This window comes from Lissotriton helveticus, chromosome 2_2 (assembly GCF_964261635.1).
Source record: "Lissotriton helveticus chromosome 2_2, aLisHel1.1, whole genome shotgun sequence".
NCBI classification, from domain to species: domain Eukaryota; kingdom Metazoa; phylum Chordata; class Amphibia; order Caudata; family Salamandridae; genus Lissotriton; species Lissotriton helveticus.
Genome location: NC_136060.1, coordinates 40,912,136 through 40,927,401, shown reverse-complemented (window position 1 = coordinate 40,927,401; position 15,266 = coordinate 40,912,136). Strand labels below are relative to the sequence as shown.

General features: G+C 41.4%; 1 protein-coding gene across 2 annotated transcripts in view; it reads right to left on the bottom strand.

Moving 5' to 3' along the window:
* The window catches only part of LOC144821262 (protein FAM149A-like), a 549,291-nt gene that overhangs the window by 33,101 nt on the left and 500,924 nt on the right, over positions 1 to 15,266 (bottom strand). For both annotated transcript variants that reach the window (XM_078678084.1, XM_078678086.1), the window contains exons 10-11: positions 6,788 to 7,009; positions 4,322 to 4,442 (exon numbers count right to left, since the gene is read on the bottom strand). In XM_078678084.1, coding sequence (XP_078534210.1) covers positions 4,322 to 4,442; positions 6,788 to 7,009 — 343 coding nt within the window. The remainder of the gene's footprint in view (positions 1 to 4,321; positions 4,443 to 6,787; positions 7,010 to 15,266) is intronic.

Here is a 15,266-nt window from a genome sequence, read left to right as displayed (position 1 = left end):
GTTTGTGTTCTTTAAAATTAATAAAATGTTTTAAAAAAAAAAAATTAGAAGATGGGGTGCAACGACTGCCTCATCAACACAAGCTAATGGCTGCAAAGCTGAAAGACCAGGCCGGGCAGGCCCGCAGAAACAAGATCAAGTTGGTGGGGTTCCTGAAGGGATGGAGAGTCTCCCAATGGATCTCTTTTTGGGGGATCTCATCATCAACCATTTGAAGCCTAAATGCCTCTTGAATTTCTTCTCCGTCGAAAGGGCGCACAAAGCACCAATACTATTACCGAAGCCCGGATCCCCCCACCGAACTATTATTGGCAGGATCCTTAAATACCGCAACACCATTTTGCAGGCCGCTTGCACTCGGGGGACCTGCCATATGAAAACGCAACAATACAATTCTTCCCTGACTTCACCCTCCTGGCGCAGCCCCAACGGCGTACCTTTGATGAGGTTGAGAGAGCACTATGGGTTGAAAACCTTAAGTACAAGATGTTATTCCCGGCCAAACTCCGGGTGTTGGGCAATGGCAAGTCATGTTATTTCAAAGCGCCAGAGGAGGTGTGGGACAGGCTTGAAGGAGGACTAGCACCCAGGCAGCAGCAATTACGGGAACAAGACCGGAGTCGACGCAGAGACCAAAGCGATGGTTCCCCCAAGGCGCCACACAACAATGCTGGAGATGGAAGACTCACTTCGGAGGCACACCCTTAGAGCTTGATCAAGTTAACATGTTTGACCGGGGAGGCTATGGACTCCACTTGAGCATGAAGGACGTCGGAATGGGAGTATGTTGGATACTGGGCCTGGGCTGGGCCTCGAACATAATAAACTAGGTACGGAACTCAGGTCTTCACAATCTAGGAAGGTTATGTGAGTGACAGGACCTTTTATCTTGATGTACATAAGGACATAGTTTAAATGCTAAAGTTGTCAGGGGCTGCCATCTGTTCGGAGGTGATGGTGCTAGCCAACCCCAGTGTATTGTGATGGTTACAATTGGGCGACAGGTGCTCTGCAAATTTGGGGAACTGGGTAGTTGTGGACCTATGGTCCGGGGTAGGAGTGTGGAGGTGTTTTGGAAATGGCCCTTTTAGCAGGGTTAACCTGTTTTTGTTGACTTTGGGACTCTGGGAACTTTACCACTGCTGATCAGTGCTAAAGTGCATATGCTCTCTGTGTAAATTGTTATTATGAGTGGCATATTTGATTTACTGGTAAGTTCCTAGTAAAGTGCACTAAGTGTGCCAAGGCCTGTAAATCAAATGAAACTAGTGGGCCTGCAGCACTGATTGTGCCACCCACCTGAGTAGCTCTGAAAAGGTAGCTCAGACTTGCCACTGCAGTGTCTGTGCACAGTTGTTAACTGCCATGTCGACATGGCAAGTCCACTCACTTGCCAGGCCCTAACCTTCCCTTTCCTTACATGTAAGGCACCCCTATGGTAGGCCCAAGGTACCCCCCTGGGCACAGTGCATTGTATGTGAAAAGTAGGACATGCTCTGGTGTGTGATATGTCCCGATAATGAAATGCTACCAATTTCGTTTTTCACTATTGAAACGCTAACTTGCCCTATAGGTTAGAATGGGAAATGCTTTGCAACATCTTGCAAGTATAACTTCCCTATGGAACAACATATAGAGAAATAAAGTTTAGGCTCTTTGAACTCAGAATTTAAGAACACATCTTTTAGTAAAGATGGCTTTTATATTGTGTGTTTGAAAATGCCACTTTTAGAAAGTAGTGCAAAAGGGGGTGGTGATGGACGGAGCATCTGAACCAATCAAACACTCACACCCAGTCAACAGATCTGGGTTTAATCCATCACCGTTCTTTAGCCCACTCTGCCACCCCAGTTCAGACATGGCCATATGCGAATCAGTCTGACCCTATGCCTCATGGGAACAGTCCAGCCAGAACTGCCAAGCCATGCCTTCCCTGGACCGGAAACAAGCTTCCGAGGACCAGTTTCTGGCATTTCAGCCGTCTTCAGCCCGGCTTGCTTGAATCCAGTGGCAAAGTGAGCAAGGGACTCACTTCTGAGCATACCCTGCCAACTTATGGCGAACAAAGTGGTACAAAAGGGGGTGGTGATGGACAGAGCATCTGAACCAATCAAACACTCACACCCAGTCAACAGATCTGAGTTTAATCCATCACCGTTCTTTAGCCCACTCTGCCACCCCAGTTCAGACATGGCCATATGCAAATCAGTCTGACCCTGTGCCTCATGGGAACAGTCTAGCCCGAAATGCTCAGACGTGAGTCCCTTGCTCACTTTGCCACTGGATTCAAGTAAGCACTCAAACCGCCCACAGCATGGGGTGCAATGACCCTCACGTCCATGGCATTGACATCGGGAGAGGCTGGCAGGAACGTATTTCCCTGTACGCGGATGATATTCTGTTCTAAGCACATAAGCCTTGCCAGGCGTTCCATAGACTCATCCACATCTTCTGAACTTTTGGCAGCTATTCAGGCAACCAGATAAATTGGGATCAATAATTAGTTTTTCCCCTGGCTAGAGAGATTGCGCCACTTACATCAGCATGTGTGGCCTTGACACAGAAAGATGAATTCAAATACCTTAGGATTTGGATAACCAAGTCAGAGGGGAACTTCCTAGCTTTGAATTTACACTCCCAATTGGAGGGGCTACGAAGGGATGTGAACCGTTGAAGGAGGCTCCCGGTCACCCTCATGGTCTTGTTCAAGAGGATGGCCCTCCCTCGATTGTTATATGTGTTCCAGAATACTCCATATCTGATCTCGAATACGTTCTTCCGGGCGATTGACGGGGAGCTACGCACCCTGTTATGGGAGGGGGCAACCCACGTATTGCATTGCGTAAGTTGCAGCGGGGTCTATGAGGGTGAACTGGTGGTTCCAGACGTCAGGAATTATTAAATGGTGTCCCAGCTCATTAATATCAATGGTTGGGCCTTTGCACCCTACACCGTACCAGCGTACCAGGTGGACCGACACACCATGGCAAATAGAGGTTACCCAGCTGCATTGTATCGCAGGGGCTACATAAAACTTCCTCCTGTGCACACACGGACGGTGATACAGGCATGGGGAACGGCCACAAAAATACTGGGGCGGGAGACCAAACTGATGGAACAAAGCCCACCTTGGGACTGTGATCTGCTGGACGAAGTAGGGCGCCAAGCAGGTTGGACCTTAACGAGATAGACCACCTTGGAGAGGTTTGGCGGAAGGGGTTACTGATTACATTTGAAGACCTGCAGATAGAATATCAGATGGCTGACAGATAACAGTTTCGTTATCTGCAATCGAGACATGCCCTACAGTGCCACATACCGGAGGGAGAACTGTTTCCTGACTGGTACCCATTAGAAGACAGATTGCTACTTGACCCGCTAGTAGACAAGGCCATCTCTCTCACATATCGGAAGATAATGAATAACTTGCCGGATCCTATGGGCCCCCTGAGGGAGGCATGGGAGACAGATGTGAAACTACTGGAGGACGACGACTGGGCTGAGGCCATACAGAGCCCTAGAGAAAGTGCTCTACGAGCACGGTTCAGACTGATCCAACTCTGAATCCTCCATAGGTCGTACACCTCCCAGACACTCCAACATCAACTGGGCCGATGTGACTCTGGCCAGTGCGCTATGGGCTGCAGGGAGTTGGGCACCTTTTTCCACATTGTCTGGGCCTGCACCAAAATTCAGAGTTACTGTACTGGAGTAGCCCGGATAATGACTATAGAAGTGGGTCTTCAATTCCCATCACAAGCACGATGGCACCTATTTGGAGTGACCGGGGAAACAACTTGGCTTAAGCACACCAAGGCCTGGTTAATGCTAGCATTGGGAGTGGCTAGACACCAATCTAGATCTTGTTTCCAGAGACTGGAAACTAGATCTAGATTGGTGTCAGCGAGCTGAGAAAGTAGTTTAACAGAGCAGAAGGTATCCCACAAAATGGGGAAAGATCTGGATTCCATGGAAGAAATACAAAACTTAAGGGTGCAGGGCCGGGAGGTAGGGGGGGTTTGACATACGGGTGTCTACATCCAGTGCGACTGGGGTAAGATAATGTGAATTAATTGTTGATTGAGACTGTACTGTTCCGTCTGTCCACAAGCGCCAGACTTTGCCATATCTGTAATTGTTTACAATTGTGTATTACGGAACTATTTAATAAACAGAAAAAATGCTTTCATCTGTGTTACAATCGGACGTTGAATAATGGACTCCATGAGACCACCATTAAAAAACACCAGCACTCTACTAAAATTGTTCATTTTCAGCAATTCTTCTGCATGTGTTATTGTAATAAAAATACAACTCTTACTGAAGAAGGCCATGCCCCTGGCACTGTGAGATGGTGTTCCACTGTCTCCGCGTTGATTGGTGGTAACTTGTTGCGGGACGTTGGGATGGATGGTGAGGACAAACGATCCAAACCAGTGCAACTAAAATTAATAAAAACAAGTTGACAAAACAGGCCAAATACAAAGCATTGCTAATCATGTCTGTACTTATTGTGCTCTCACTTGGACAAACAGTCCATATTAGCTATTCAAATACAAACATTGTATACATGGACAGGTGTAACCTTACTCGTTCATGACTATCTTTTGCCATGTTTCACTGGAGCTTTCTATTATGGAATATAACATTTCAGTGTGCACTTAGTTGCTCAAGACAGAAAGCAGTTGCTTTCAAATGCACAATCAACCATGCATGAGAACCTTATCACCAAAAAAGGACACCATCTAATGTTTAGCAATTTATGGATGTACAGGGAGCTTACCTTCTAACAATTATCAGAATAATGAAATGTAATGAATAAATGTAATGAAATGTAATAAAATGTAATGAAATGTGCATTACATGAATAGGACAGCTGTGCTGAGCAAACTATCTCTAGATGCTGTGGTGATCTGACAGATATATCAGGCAAAAATGAGGGTGCTCTCAAACAAATGTTTTTTCAGCGAAATCTTACATTAGAAACAATCTAGTTTCTGGTTGAGGCATCAAAGAGGAGATTGCAATTCATGGAACCATTAGCTCTAAGCTGACATCCATATTTGATGAAAAGAGAAAAACCAGCCAATTAGCACTTTTAGATCTAGGCACTTTTAGCTTGATATTCTAAGAATTTGATTTGATTGTTAGAGATTGCTAGAAACTGATACAAACCAGTGAATCTCACAAAGAACACTCATCTGAGCTAACTTTTACAATGTGTTGTGCATAAATGGGAAGACTGTCCTCAACCAGAGTCAGAGTAGATGAAAAAGAAATTGATTGTTACAGCTATGACTCGGGGTTCTAAAAGTGTATTTTCAGCTAGTAAAACACATAGATTTCTAACAGAGACCTGCATCGGTATGCAGGGTAAGGGGGACCTTCAAGAGTGAGGTAAAGTGTGCAACACATTTTGAATTGAGCAAAGTCAAAGAATATATGTTTTTTGCATGGAGGTAAATCTATCTTGACCCTGCCAAACGTGTTGTATGAAAAGAAAGGATGTTAACATGAAGGCATAACTAGACATCATCAAAGTAGGATTCGGTTTATCCTTCGAGGAGGATTAGTAAAGGTGCAGATATGTGGTAAGAGTACTAGGGAGAGTTTAAAACTCTGAAGGGCCATACACTAAACCTAGTTAGCATGCAGTTTGCGTCTCCTACCAATCAGTAAGAAAGAATCCAAACCATGTAATAATATTAATGATAATAGTAATATTAACCACAATCATAATTTATGTTGTTGTTGGTAATGTTATCAGTTGCAATAAAAAGAATAATAATATGCTATCTTATGGTACATTTGCCATACGACTTTATAAACAACAACTTGTATATACAAATATTATTTGCCAATCAAAATTGCTACTAATTTAATATCGCTCTCATCTTCCTCAGAAGAGCGAAAGGCTGAGTCGACCATACCAGGATAAAAATAGCAATTGCTCAACTCACTGAGATATGTTATCCTTTCATAGCCTTGGTCAATCTGACCCTGTTAAGGTGCTCCCTTCATCCGCATGACTCATCCTGGTCAAGGTACTGCCTGTATCTGCATGACTCATTCACAGCATGAGATCATTCATCATGTCGAAGGCAGCACTTAACCTCACGATGGACCAACAGAGGTATTTATTGATCCAGACGCACAGCCCTGATGAGTCATCATGGGCCCAGGTCGAAAGAAACATAGCTTAATGGAATCCAGCAGATGATACCTGTCCATTTGAGTCAGGACTTGCCTAGCAAGGAACTTCCTAATAGTCTTAAACTCACTGGCCTTCCGTATTGAAAAAGTGTGTCTTTGAACAGAGCTTTTTTGTGAGTTTTTTTTTAATGAAGTAGGCACTTCAAACAATGACATTTAAAGTAAGGTGATTCTCGACTAGAAGGCATGTGGAAAACGAGGTGGACTGTGTCTGCTGTTTGCTAAATTACCATGACTGATAGTGAAAAGCAGGTCCCATTAGAATCATCAATTTTGAAAGGAAAGACTTCCAATTCTTGCACTAACCTTCATGGGGTATTTTACTAAAACTATTTGATGTGGGCTACGTTTCAAAATGTGTGCCCTGTGATTGTAAAATCAGTCAAAGATGGAGGCCCTTCATGCAAGTTTGTGACAATTTAGCAACCAAAACAAGTCAAAATGCCATAGGTACATTCCATATACAAGAAGTCAACATGATTTCATACAGTAAGTCCTGCTAAATTATTGTTATAGACCTATATTTGAAGACAGCATGTTACTTTCAATGTGATGATAAATGGTCATGGCTCACAGTTTTGTGCCCCTTAACACTTCATCGCTGTAAACATTGGGGGTCTTTGATCTTAGTGGGTCTGAGGTGAGAGATGGCAGCCGGCGCAGTGCTGGAGTTTTTCTGGAAGACACTGGTGGAGCACGAGATGTTGAGAGAAGGCTGTTGTCCACAGTTCGTCCAAGACGATTCCTCGCAGTGGAAATACTAGAGCCAGTACAGAGCTGCTTATCATCTTGATCACTTAAATACAAAAACACATATCTTTTTAGCCGCTGACATCATGAAAACATGCTCAACAGATACTGGCAATCAATATGTAAAACTACATTCTAAAAAATCGAATTGGCCGGTATACATGTGCTATTCTCTAAACTTGCAAGGTTGTGTTTACAGGGTGGTGCACATAGAACGTGTCTGTGTATTTATTTACTCCAGCCGACTTCCTAGACAAACTGTATAAAAGTGATTCTGAGGACTTTAGTTTATGTTTAAATGGTGAGTCTGAGCCAATTGTAACACTTGGTGCCTTTGACCGTATTACAAAACAGGTTGTGACAAACTTGACCCGGCAAGGTAACCCAAGGCCCAAAAAATAAAAAAATTGGTTTGACCAAGCTTGTATCACTGTACACAAGGCACTTTTGGAGGCGTTGAAGGGGCCTGGCAGGGCTACAAGTAAGATGGTAGAGGCAAGAAGGGACTACAAAAAAGCAATAAAAGTAAGAAAAACTCAGTTAAAGGAAATGGCCTGGGATGAACTGAACCACTTCTGGAAGGTGATTAATAGCCCACTATTTGATGAGACAGACAACACAATTAAAAACTGCCTCATCTCCCCGGAAAGGTGGGTGGAACACTTCAGCGGCCTGTATTCTGAGTCTAGTCAGACATTGCCCGGTCCTGTTGGGGAATGCTCACTGGTCCCAAAAATTGCATTTACAGAGGAAGAAGTATTGGAGGCAATTATGGGCACGTCTAAGGGAAAGGCGCCAGGACCAGATGGAGTCCCGGACGATTTATATAGGGCTAACCCTAGTCTCTGGGCGAAGATTTTAACTTCTGTTTTTAATGCAGCTTCTAAAGCTGGACTGCCAACGTCTTTGGGTAAAGCAGTCATAGTCCCAATATTTAAAAAGGGCTCAAGACAAGATCCGGCCTGTTATAGACCTACCTCGCTCTTGGATTCAGCTGCAAAAATTATGGGAAAAGCTGTATTGGCCCGCTTGACAGATTGGCTGGATAAAAACTCCGTTGTCTCGGACCTACAGTATGGGTTCAGACAGGGAAGGGGTACAACGGCCAATGCCTTAATTTACATCTGGTGCTAGGGAAATACACGGTCGCAAAGCAGGGGGATATTCATCTAGCTTTTATGGATTTGTCCACTGCTTTCGACCTTGTGAACAGGGATAAGCTCTGGGTTTCCCTATATGGCCTAGGATTGGACCCTGTATTGATATCTGTTTTTTGGCTCATATCCATGAAAATACTACGGCAGCGGTCCGATATAATGAGAACGGGAGATTGACAGATGCTTGGCCAGTTAAGCGAGGGGTAAGGCAAGGATGTATTCTTGCACCCATGCTGTTTACCCTTTATATTAACAACTTGGGAGATCAATTAATTGCATCTTGTAAAGATATCCCAAGAGCTGGCTCAAAAATGATCCCCGCATTGTTATACGCAGACGATGCAGTCTTAGTGGCCAGAACGGCAAGAGGGCTACAATTGCTTTTAGATTGTTTTATTAATTTTATGAATTCTCTAGACTTGGTCACTAATTTCAAAAAGTCACACTCAATGTCATTAGGTGGAGGACGGGCAAAAAAGGCAAAATTTTTCTGCAAAGGGCAGGAGCTTATTAAAGTCCCAGCCTTCCCTTATTTAGGGATTCTTTTTGTTGACAGAAGGTCATGGGTCATGCAGCGCGCCCATAAAAAGATTACCCTTGCTAGGGCAACAGGGGCTTTGTTAGGGTTTGCAAAGCGACTAGGCTGCAAACCACTCCCGGCCCTCATGAAAATTTATAATGCAAAATGTGTTCCAATAGTACTATATGGGAGTGAGGTTTGGGGCTACGCAGATGTGAGCGAAATCCAAATAGCAGAAAATGTTTTCTTAAGAAAAGTGTTGTCGCTCCCCCCTTCTGCTGCTACTTTTAATATTCATGAGGACCTTGGGGCGGGTTATATTTCAGATCAGCTTGCTGTTGCCCCTTTATTGGGTTGGCTGAGAATCTGGGCACAGCAGCCTCCAAATTTAAACCAACTAATTATTCAAGACTGTATGTCTTTAGATAGGGCATTTGCTATCCCGTGGATCCGTTATATTAAGACCCAAATGGATTCACTTGGCAACCCTGATTTGTTTACGAATCCTAGTGCACTAGGTAAGACGGCTATCAAGGCCGTAAAGTCTCAGTTCCTGAACATGGCAATGTTAAAAAGGGAGGAAGCGGAATTGGTAAAACCCTCAGTTAGGAGTTTTGTAATGTTGAGCATAGAAAGAGGAATCCAGCCATACTTGACCTATATAAACAAGCCATACCATCTGTTTGTTTTATTGAGGTTCAAGTATTACATGCTCCCATAGTTATTATCATTCCCGAAAGGTTTTTCTAAAGAAGGGGCTTTGGGGCATTGCCCCTGTGATAACTTTTCTGAGCAGAATACGCTACATATGGTTTTCTTCTGCGATTTTTATGTTACCCTGCACAATAAATTTATTTTGCCATTGTTAAGGGGCCATAACTTCGAGCAAGTTAGACCAGCGTTGGCCTACTTGCAAATGCTTGGATCATCAGTGGTGTGCTTTGGGGTAGCCAGTTACATCACCGGGGTCATTAGGCGAAGAAACAAAGTATAGTCATAATTGCAACCGTCCCCGTCCCTTTTATCTGTTGTGATTTTGATAGGAATTTGTGGTGTGACGACTTTTATGATGAACTACTGGATTTTAAAAGGAGCCCTCGAAAAGCGACAAACTTTTTTAATTGTATATTTATATGCCAAGTGTTGTATATCTTGTAATAGGTCGCAAACATTATATTGTGCCTTGTAATGGGATTGTTTACATTATGAAATATTGTCCTGTGCTTTGATGGTTTTAAATTTTAACCGAATAAAGCTAATTTTGACCTTGACCGTGTATTTATTAACAAAAGTCGTAATAATGCTGTTTACTCCCCAAAAATACCTACAAGATGTAGGAAACTGGCTCTCTGTATAGTGGACCAAAACGAGGTACACTGTGCAAAGAGTCCAGGCAACCCTTAATGGTTTACAGAGGCAAAAATGAGAACACTAAATGCTCCCTTGTGGTAGTGTTGGTGGGCAGTTTAGGCTTATCAGAGGATAGTGCTAAGCATTTGTTGTACTCACAGAGGCAATAAATGAGACACACACTGAAGAATAAATCCAAGACCACTTAAGAAATAATAAGTCATACTTTTATGTGAATTTTCATACTAAGAACTTCGCTATCAAGTAAGTACTTTTTTAAATATCGATTTTTACGGGACAGTAAAATGTTCACTTAAATGCATCTTCGCACACCAATGCTTTCCAACAGAACAAAAAGCATATGTTGCATACAGTTATTTATGGTCAGTTTCTGGGGGTCTCCTTCAGGGTTGCAGGGGGCTAGGGGTCCAAAGTACCATCAGCAGTCACTCGTTACCTGCCCTGGGGCATTGGGGTACAGAGGTGCGATCGGGTTGATAGCTTTTCGCACTACGTCGATGAAAAAAAGGGGGGCACCTAAAAACAGGCGGCAGAGGGGGATAAGTCCGGGAGCTTCCACTGGGGGGCTCGGGTTGATGGAGCGGGATAGAAAACAGAATTCTGTTTAAACTCGCAAAGTCACATTTCCATAACATGAATAATAAAACTAATGATTTGTGATGTGTTGTGCTAACTCAATCTAGAATAAATTTTACACATGGGGGGACTAACATGTGTGCTCATAAACGTGCATAAGTGTTGCATCTTTTGTTCGTGCAAAATAATAAAAATAATTTGTGGTTTTCGTTTTTGTCATTACTAACTGCAGCAATCCTAAAAGAGGCATGTGCTTAATTTTGCCTTCCTTGTCTATGTGGTGTCATTTCTACTATTCTAGGTGCACATAAGGTTTCATGGATTTCATGAAGACTGGTAGATATAAAATGCTGCTTTAATTGTTTGCAATTGCTAGGTAACATTAGACTAATTGGGAGGGTTAATCATTTAGAAAACGAAGGGTGGTTACAGAATCAATATTATTTCTTTCATTAATACTTTTCTTGTGTTTGTTTTATACTAGAAAATTAAGTTGCCTGCTTTTGGGCCTAGTTTGCTCGAGTTTGCTAAAAGCTGAATTTTACTTCTACAAGAATCACGAGATGCCCATTTTGAAAAAGTGTTCACTAAAGCTGCATTCACTGAGCAAGTCTGACGTGTTGTCATCATTTTGTCGGACGTGGCCAAGGTCAGAAACCGGTAGAAAAGAACAATTTGTCAGCTCTAACTTGGCACCCGCGGAAGTGTAATGGACGCAGCGAGAACAGTGATTTATAATTGTTGCAAATCAAGGAAGCTCCAGATCACGTTTGGAAAAGACAATGGTCCTAAAGAAATGTGACCTAATGGAAGTTTTGAAATGTGGGTGACATGTCACTTGTCACTCTTAGCCAATGGGACGTCGTCGTTTTTCAGAAAACTTTCTTTTACTTAGATTAGCTAGCATAGAAAGGTATAAAAAGTCATGCCCTTAGGGATGGGCTGGCTGCTGCTTTCTGACTTTCCGATGAGGGTGAAGTGCTGCTGGACTTTGCGTGGAGCACGTAAGAATCCTCAAAGAACTTTATTATATTTTCCTTTTATGTAGCTTAGCTAGGGACTTAGGTTTTAGAAATGCTAAACTTTTAATTCTCACTCAAATTTTGATTCTCTTGCTTAAAACTGTATTCTTCTCATGAATCTTTTCAAACATGCTTACTTTAATGCTAATAAAATTGCATTTATAAAACTATATTTTGAAATATCATAAATTAGTTAATAAAATCTTACTTTTGACAAACAAGCTGGTCTTGATTATTCAGAAGTGCAGGTTGCTATTAGCTAGATGCCATCGCCAAATGGTGGTCAATTAAATAATTAAATTTTATTCAAATGATATTTTTTACTACAGAATGTATATAGATGTATATGAATTGTAAATAAAGTATAATTGGGTTTAATCTGACCACCTGATTCAGTAGGCCCAAATATGTCATGTTAGTAAATGGGTCCATGAGTTAGTGTAGAATTTTATTTTGTAGGTTATAGAGTTGGGTAGCGTTGTTTATGGCATATTTTCTATAGGCCGCTGGATCAATTCTCTGGTAGCAGAAATTGATGGTTGCTAAGGGTAACCAAGATAAAATGTTGGTTGCTAAGGGTTACTTTAGTGTTATGGTATGGAAATAGGATCGATGTTTTAACACATGTTGAGTTTGTTTTTCGTGTAAGCTATACCGGTATAGATTGTGTGACGAGAAATTAGTCACGCAAGTCATCTGTTCTGTTTGCAGTGATATCGCCGAGTATCACAAGTGGTATCGCCGTGTACCACAGGTGTTGTCGCCGTGCAACACAGTGTTAGGGCTAGGTGTGAATCTTGTATAGTGAGGATTACCTAGGAAATTAGAGCAGCATGAGAATAGGGACAAAGCGCCTTCCATAAAACTCACTGTGATAAAAGTATTAGGTATATTCGAGCTTGAATGAAGGGTAGAGTAATATCGGTGCATGATTACCTATAAACAGGTTAGAGTCCTGTAAGGGTACATGTTTTATATCTATAAACAGGTTGGAGTCCTGTACGGATAACGTCGTTATTTTGCTAACGGTGCATGATTTCTATAAACAGGTTAGAGTCCTGTACGGATTTCATGTGTGTTTGAAATTAGGGAATTTTCCGTGTGAAAGTGCGAGTTTGATTTGTAATTTATGTTCAAGTGGAACTTTCGAACTGTCACTTCGCGGTGCGTTAAGAGGAAAACGAGTTCATAATTTTACGTGTTAGAAGGGTGGGGTAAGAGTTACTCTACTGACAATTGAAAATTATCCTTAGTGAGAATAGCGCCGACTATTCCGAAGTGTGGATACTTGTATGTACAAAAACTATCCTAAATAGTGAAACAAACAGATGAGTCCTTATTGTCATTGTTTAAAGAATTAATTTACACTAAAAAAAAAGTTCTTAAAATGGCGCTGTGAAAAGATTTTGTGAAGGAGGGGTAAGCGCTAGGAGTGAGAAACGAGAAACCGCAGCTGCTGTGTACGTCACAGAGCCGCGCTGGGATTGGGTGACCTACGTCACAAACTGTACTCTGATTGGTTCTTGAGTCTCTGACGACCTGTAAGCTGATTGGTCCTTCAGAAAAACTCCATTTTTATTAATTGAGCAAAAAAGTGACGTAGCTCAACTGTCATTGGATTGTTGGTGTGTTTCGCGCACGGATTGGTTGCTTTTGCGGAACATTCCGGAAATATTTTACGAACGATTTTGTGAATTAAATTTAACTCTGAAAGATGAGTTATCATTTTAAACATGTTGAGAAAAAGCCAACATTGTTTCAGAAACTTAAAAATTTAATTTCGCCTGACAAGAAAATAGAAACGCGAGGTGGTAAATTACTTCATAAGTATAAAACACCTGCAGCGTACATGGAAGGTGAATATGGATATCATACTGTTTTATGGTTCGATAGCTGGAAACGCTATACAAAGAATGATGGCGTTCTGACTTGGCCTGATGATGGTTCATTTAATGTAAAGGTTCTGAGAAATTTGCGAGAGAAAATTAATGCTCTTAGTCCAAAACCGAGACCAACTCAATTTGAAGCTTTAGTTGAGTGGGAGGATGAGATGTATCAGTTACAAAGGGAAGCTAGCGGAATTAAAAGACCTTCTAAAACTCCAGTTTGGAGAAGGGAAACTCATGAAGACAGATTACGAATGTGGAGACAGGGAAACATGAGTGAAGGATTGTATTTAATTCAAGAAATGGTTTTGGGTACTCCTGCTGGGAAAGCTAATGAAAAAAGAAATAGTGCTCCTTTAGAAAGTGAATCTGAAGATGCAGTTATGGAAGAAATATACACTACAGCTAGAAAGAATCAGCCTTTGAGACCTCCTAGATCATGGTCGACTCCGGTGGTTTCTACAGAAATTTCACCGAGTGCACCTCCAATTAATGAAACTCCAAAACTTTATCCAAATAATTGTGAAATCATTGAAACTCCAAGAAGACCTGAATTTGATAATGTTCAAAATGAAGGTAGACATTTTTCAATGACTCCAAGAACAAGGGAACCTCCAAAAGAATATATAAGAGAAACCAGAAATGTTGAGGCTGTTGATCCTTCTGAATATTTAAGATCTAAGGAAGATTTAATTCGACAAATAACAAAAGGCATTGAAGCTGTGACAGTTCCAGTAACAATTGGTCCTGTTCAGCCTGTTTTTGAGCAAAGAGAATCAAACAAGACAGGGTTGACTATTCCTTTAAATGCAGAAATTCAGAAAGTTGCTGAAAAATTTTATTCAGATATATCTGAAATAAACTCATCAAGATCGAGAATGCCAGATTTAACTTTTAATGAAGATTTATCTCCTAAAACACCGATGGGTGCAGAATCAGATGTAGGGAGTTCTGAAGTCAGGGTGAATACACCGAAACTTGATGTGGCTAAATTAAAAGCAAATATTGAGGAATTAATAATTGGAACCATTGGTCCTGATAGTTTAAATTACTATCGAGATGATGAACTACTGTTCATTTGTAAAAGTATTCAGTGGAAAACGAAAAATAAATATGATCAGCTAGAAGAACTAGCAACTGAACTTGAAATTGATGTAAATAAACAAAAGAATTTTGCAAAACATTACAGATTAGACTTTTCAGAAAATGACATTGAGAGTTTGAACTCAATGGGAAGAATACTGCACATAAAAGATTTGATTGTTTACATTAAAAAATTGGGAGAACTGAATAAGTGGAGAGTGAAATGGACGAAAAAGAAGGAAGAGGAGAAATTGGAAAAACTGTCAAAACAATTTCCAATGAGAGAGATTGCAGGGGGAGGATATGTTCATGTCCCATGGTCAAGACAGGACATACTACTGTTCACAAATGATTTTCCGAAATTAAGGGAGAAGCCAGTAGAATGGTATAGGCAAGTAGATAGGTTTATCAAAGTTTCAAAAGTTTTGTGGATTGATCTGGATGGATTTTTCGACATTGTCGTCCCATCAGATCTTTGGACAGAATGTAAAATATCAATAAGTTGGCCAAAAACAGAACCTGAACGAAACAAAGAAACAGGTGCTCCAAATCCCCTTGTAATGGATTTTTACGAAAAAGTAATTTACTGGTTGAAAAATAAAATTCCACCCAAAGAAGTGGATTGGGTTAAAATAGAAAGGACAAATCAGGAAACAAAAGAATCAGTTCATTCTTTTTACGAGAGGTT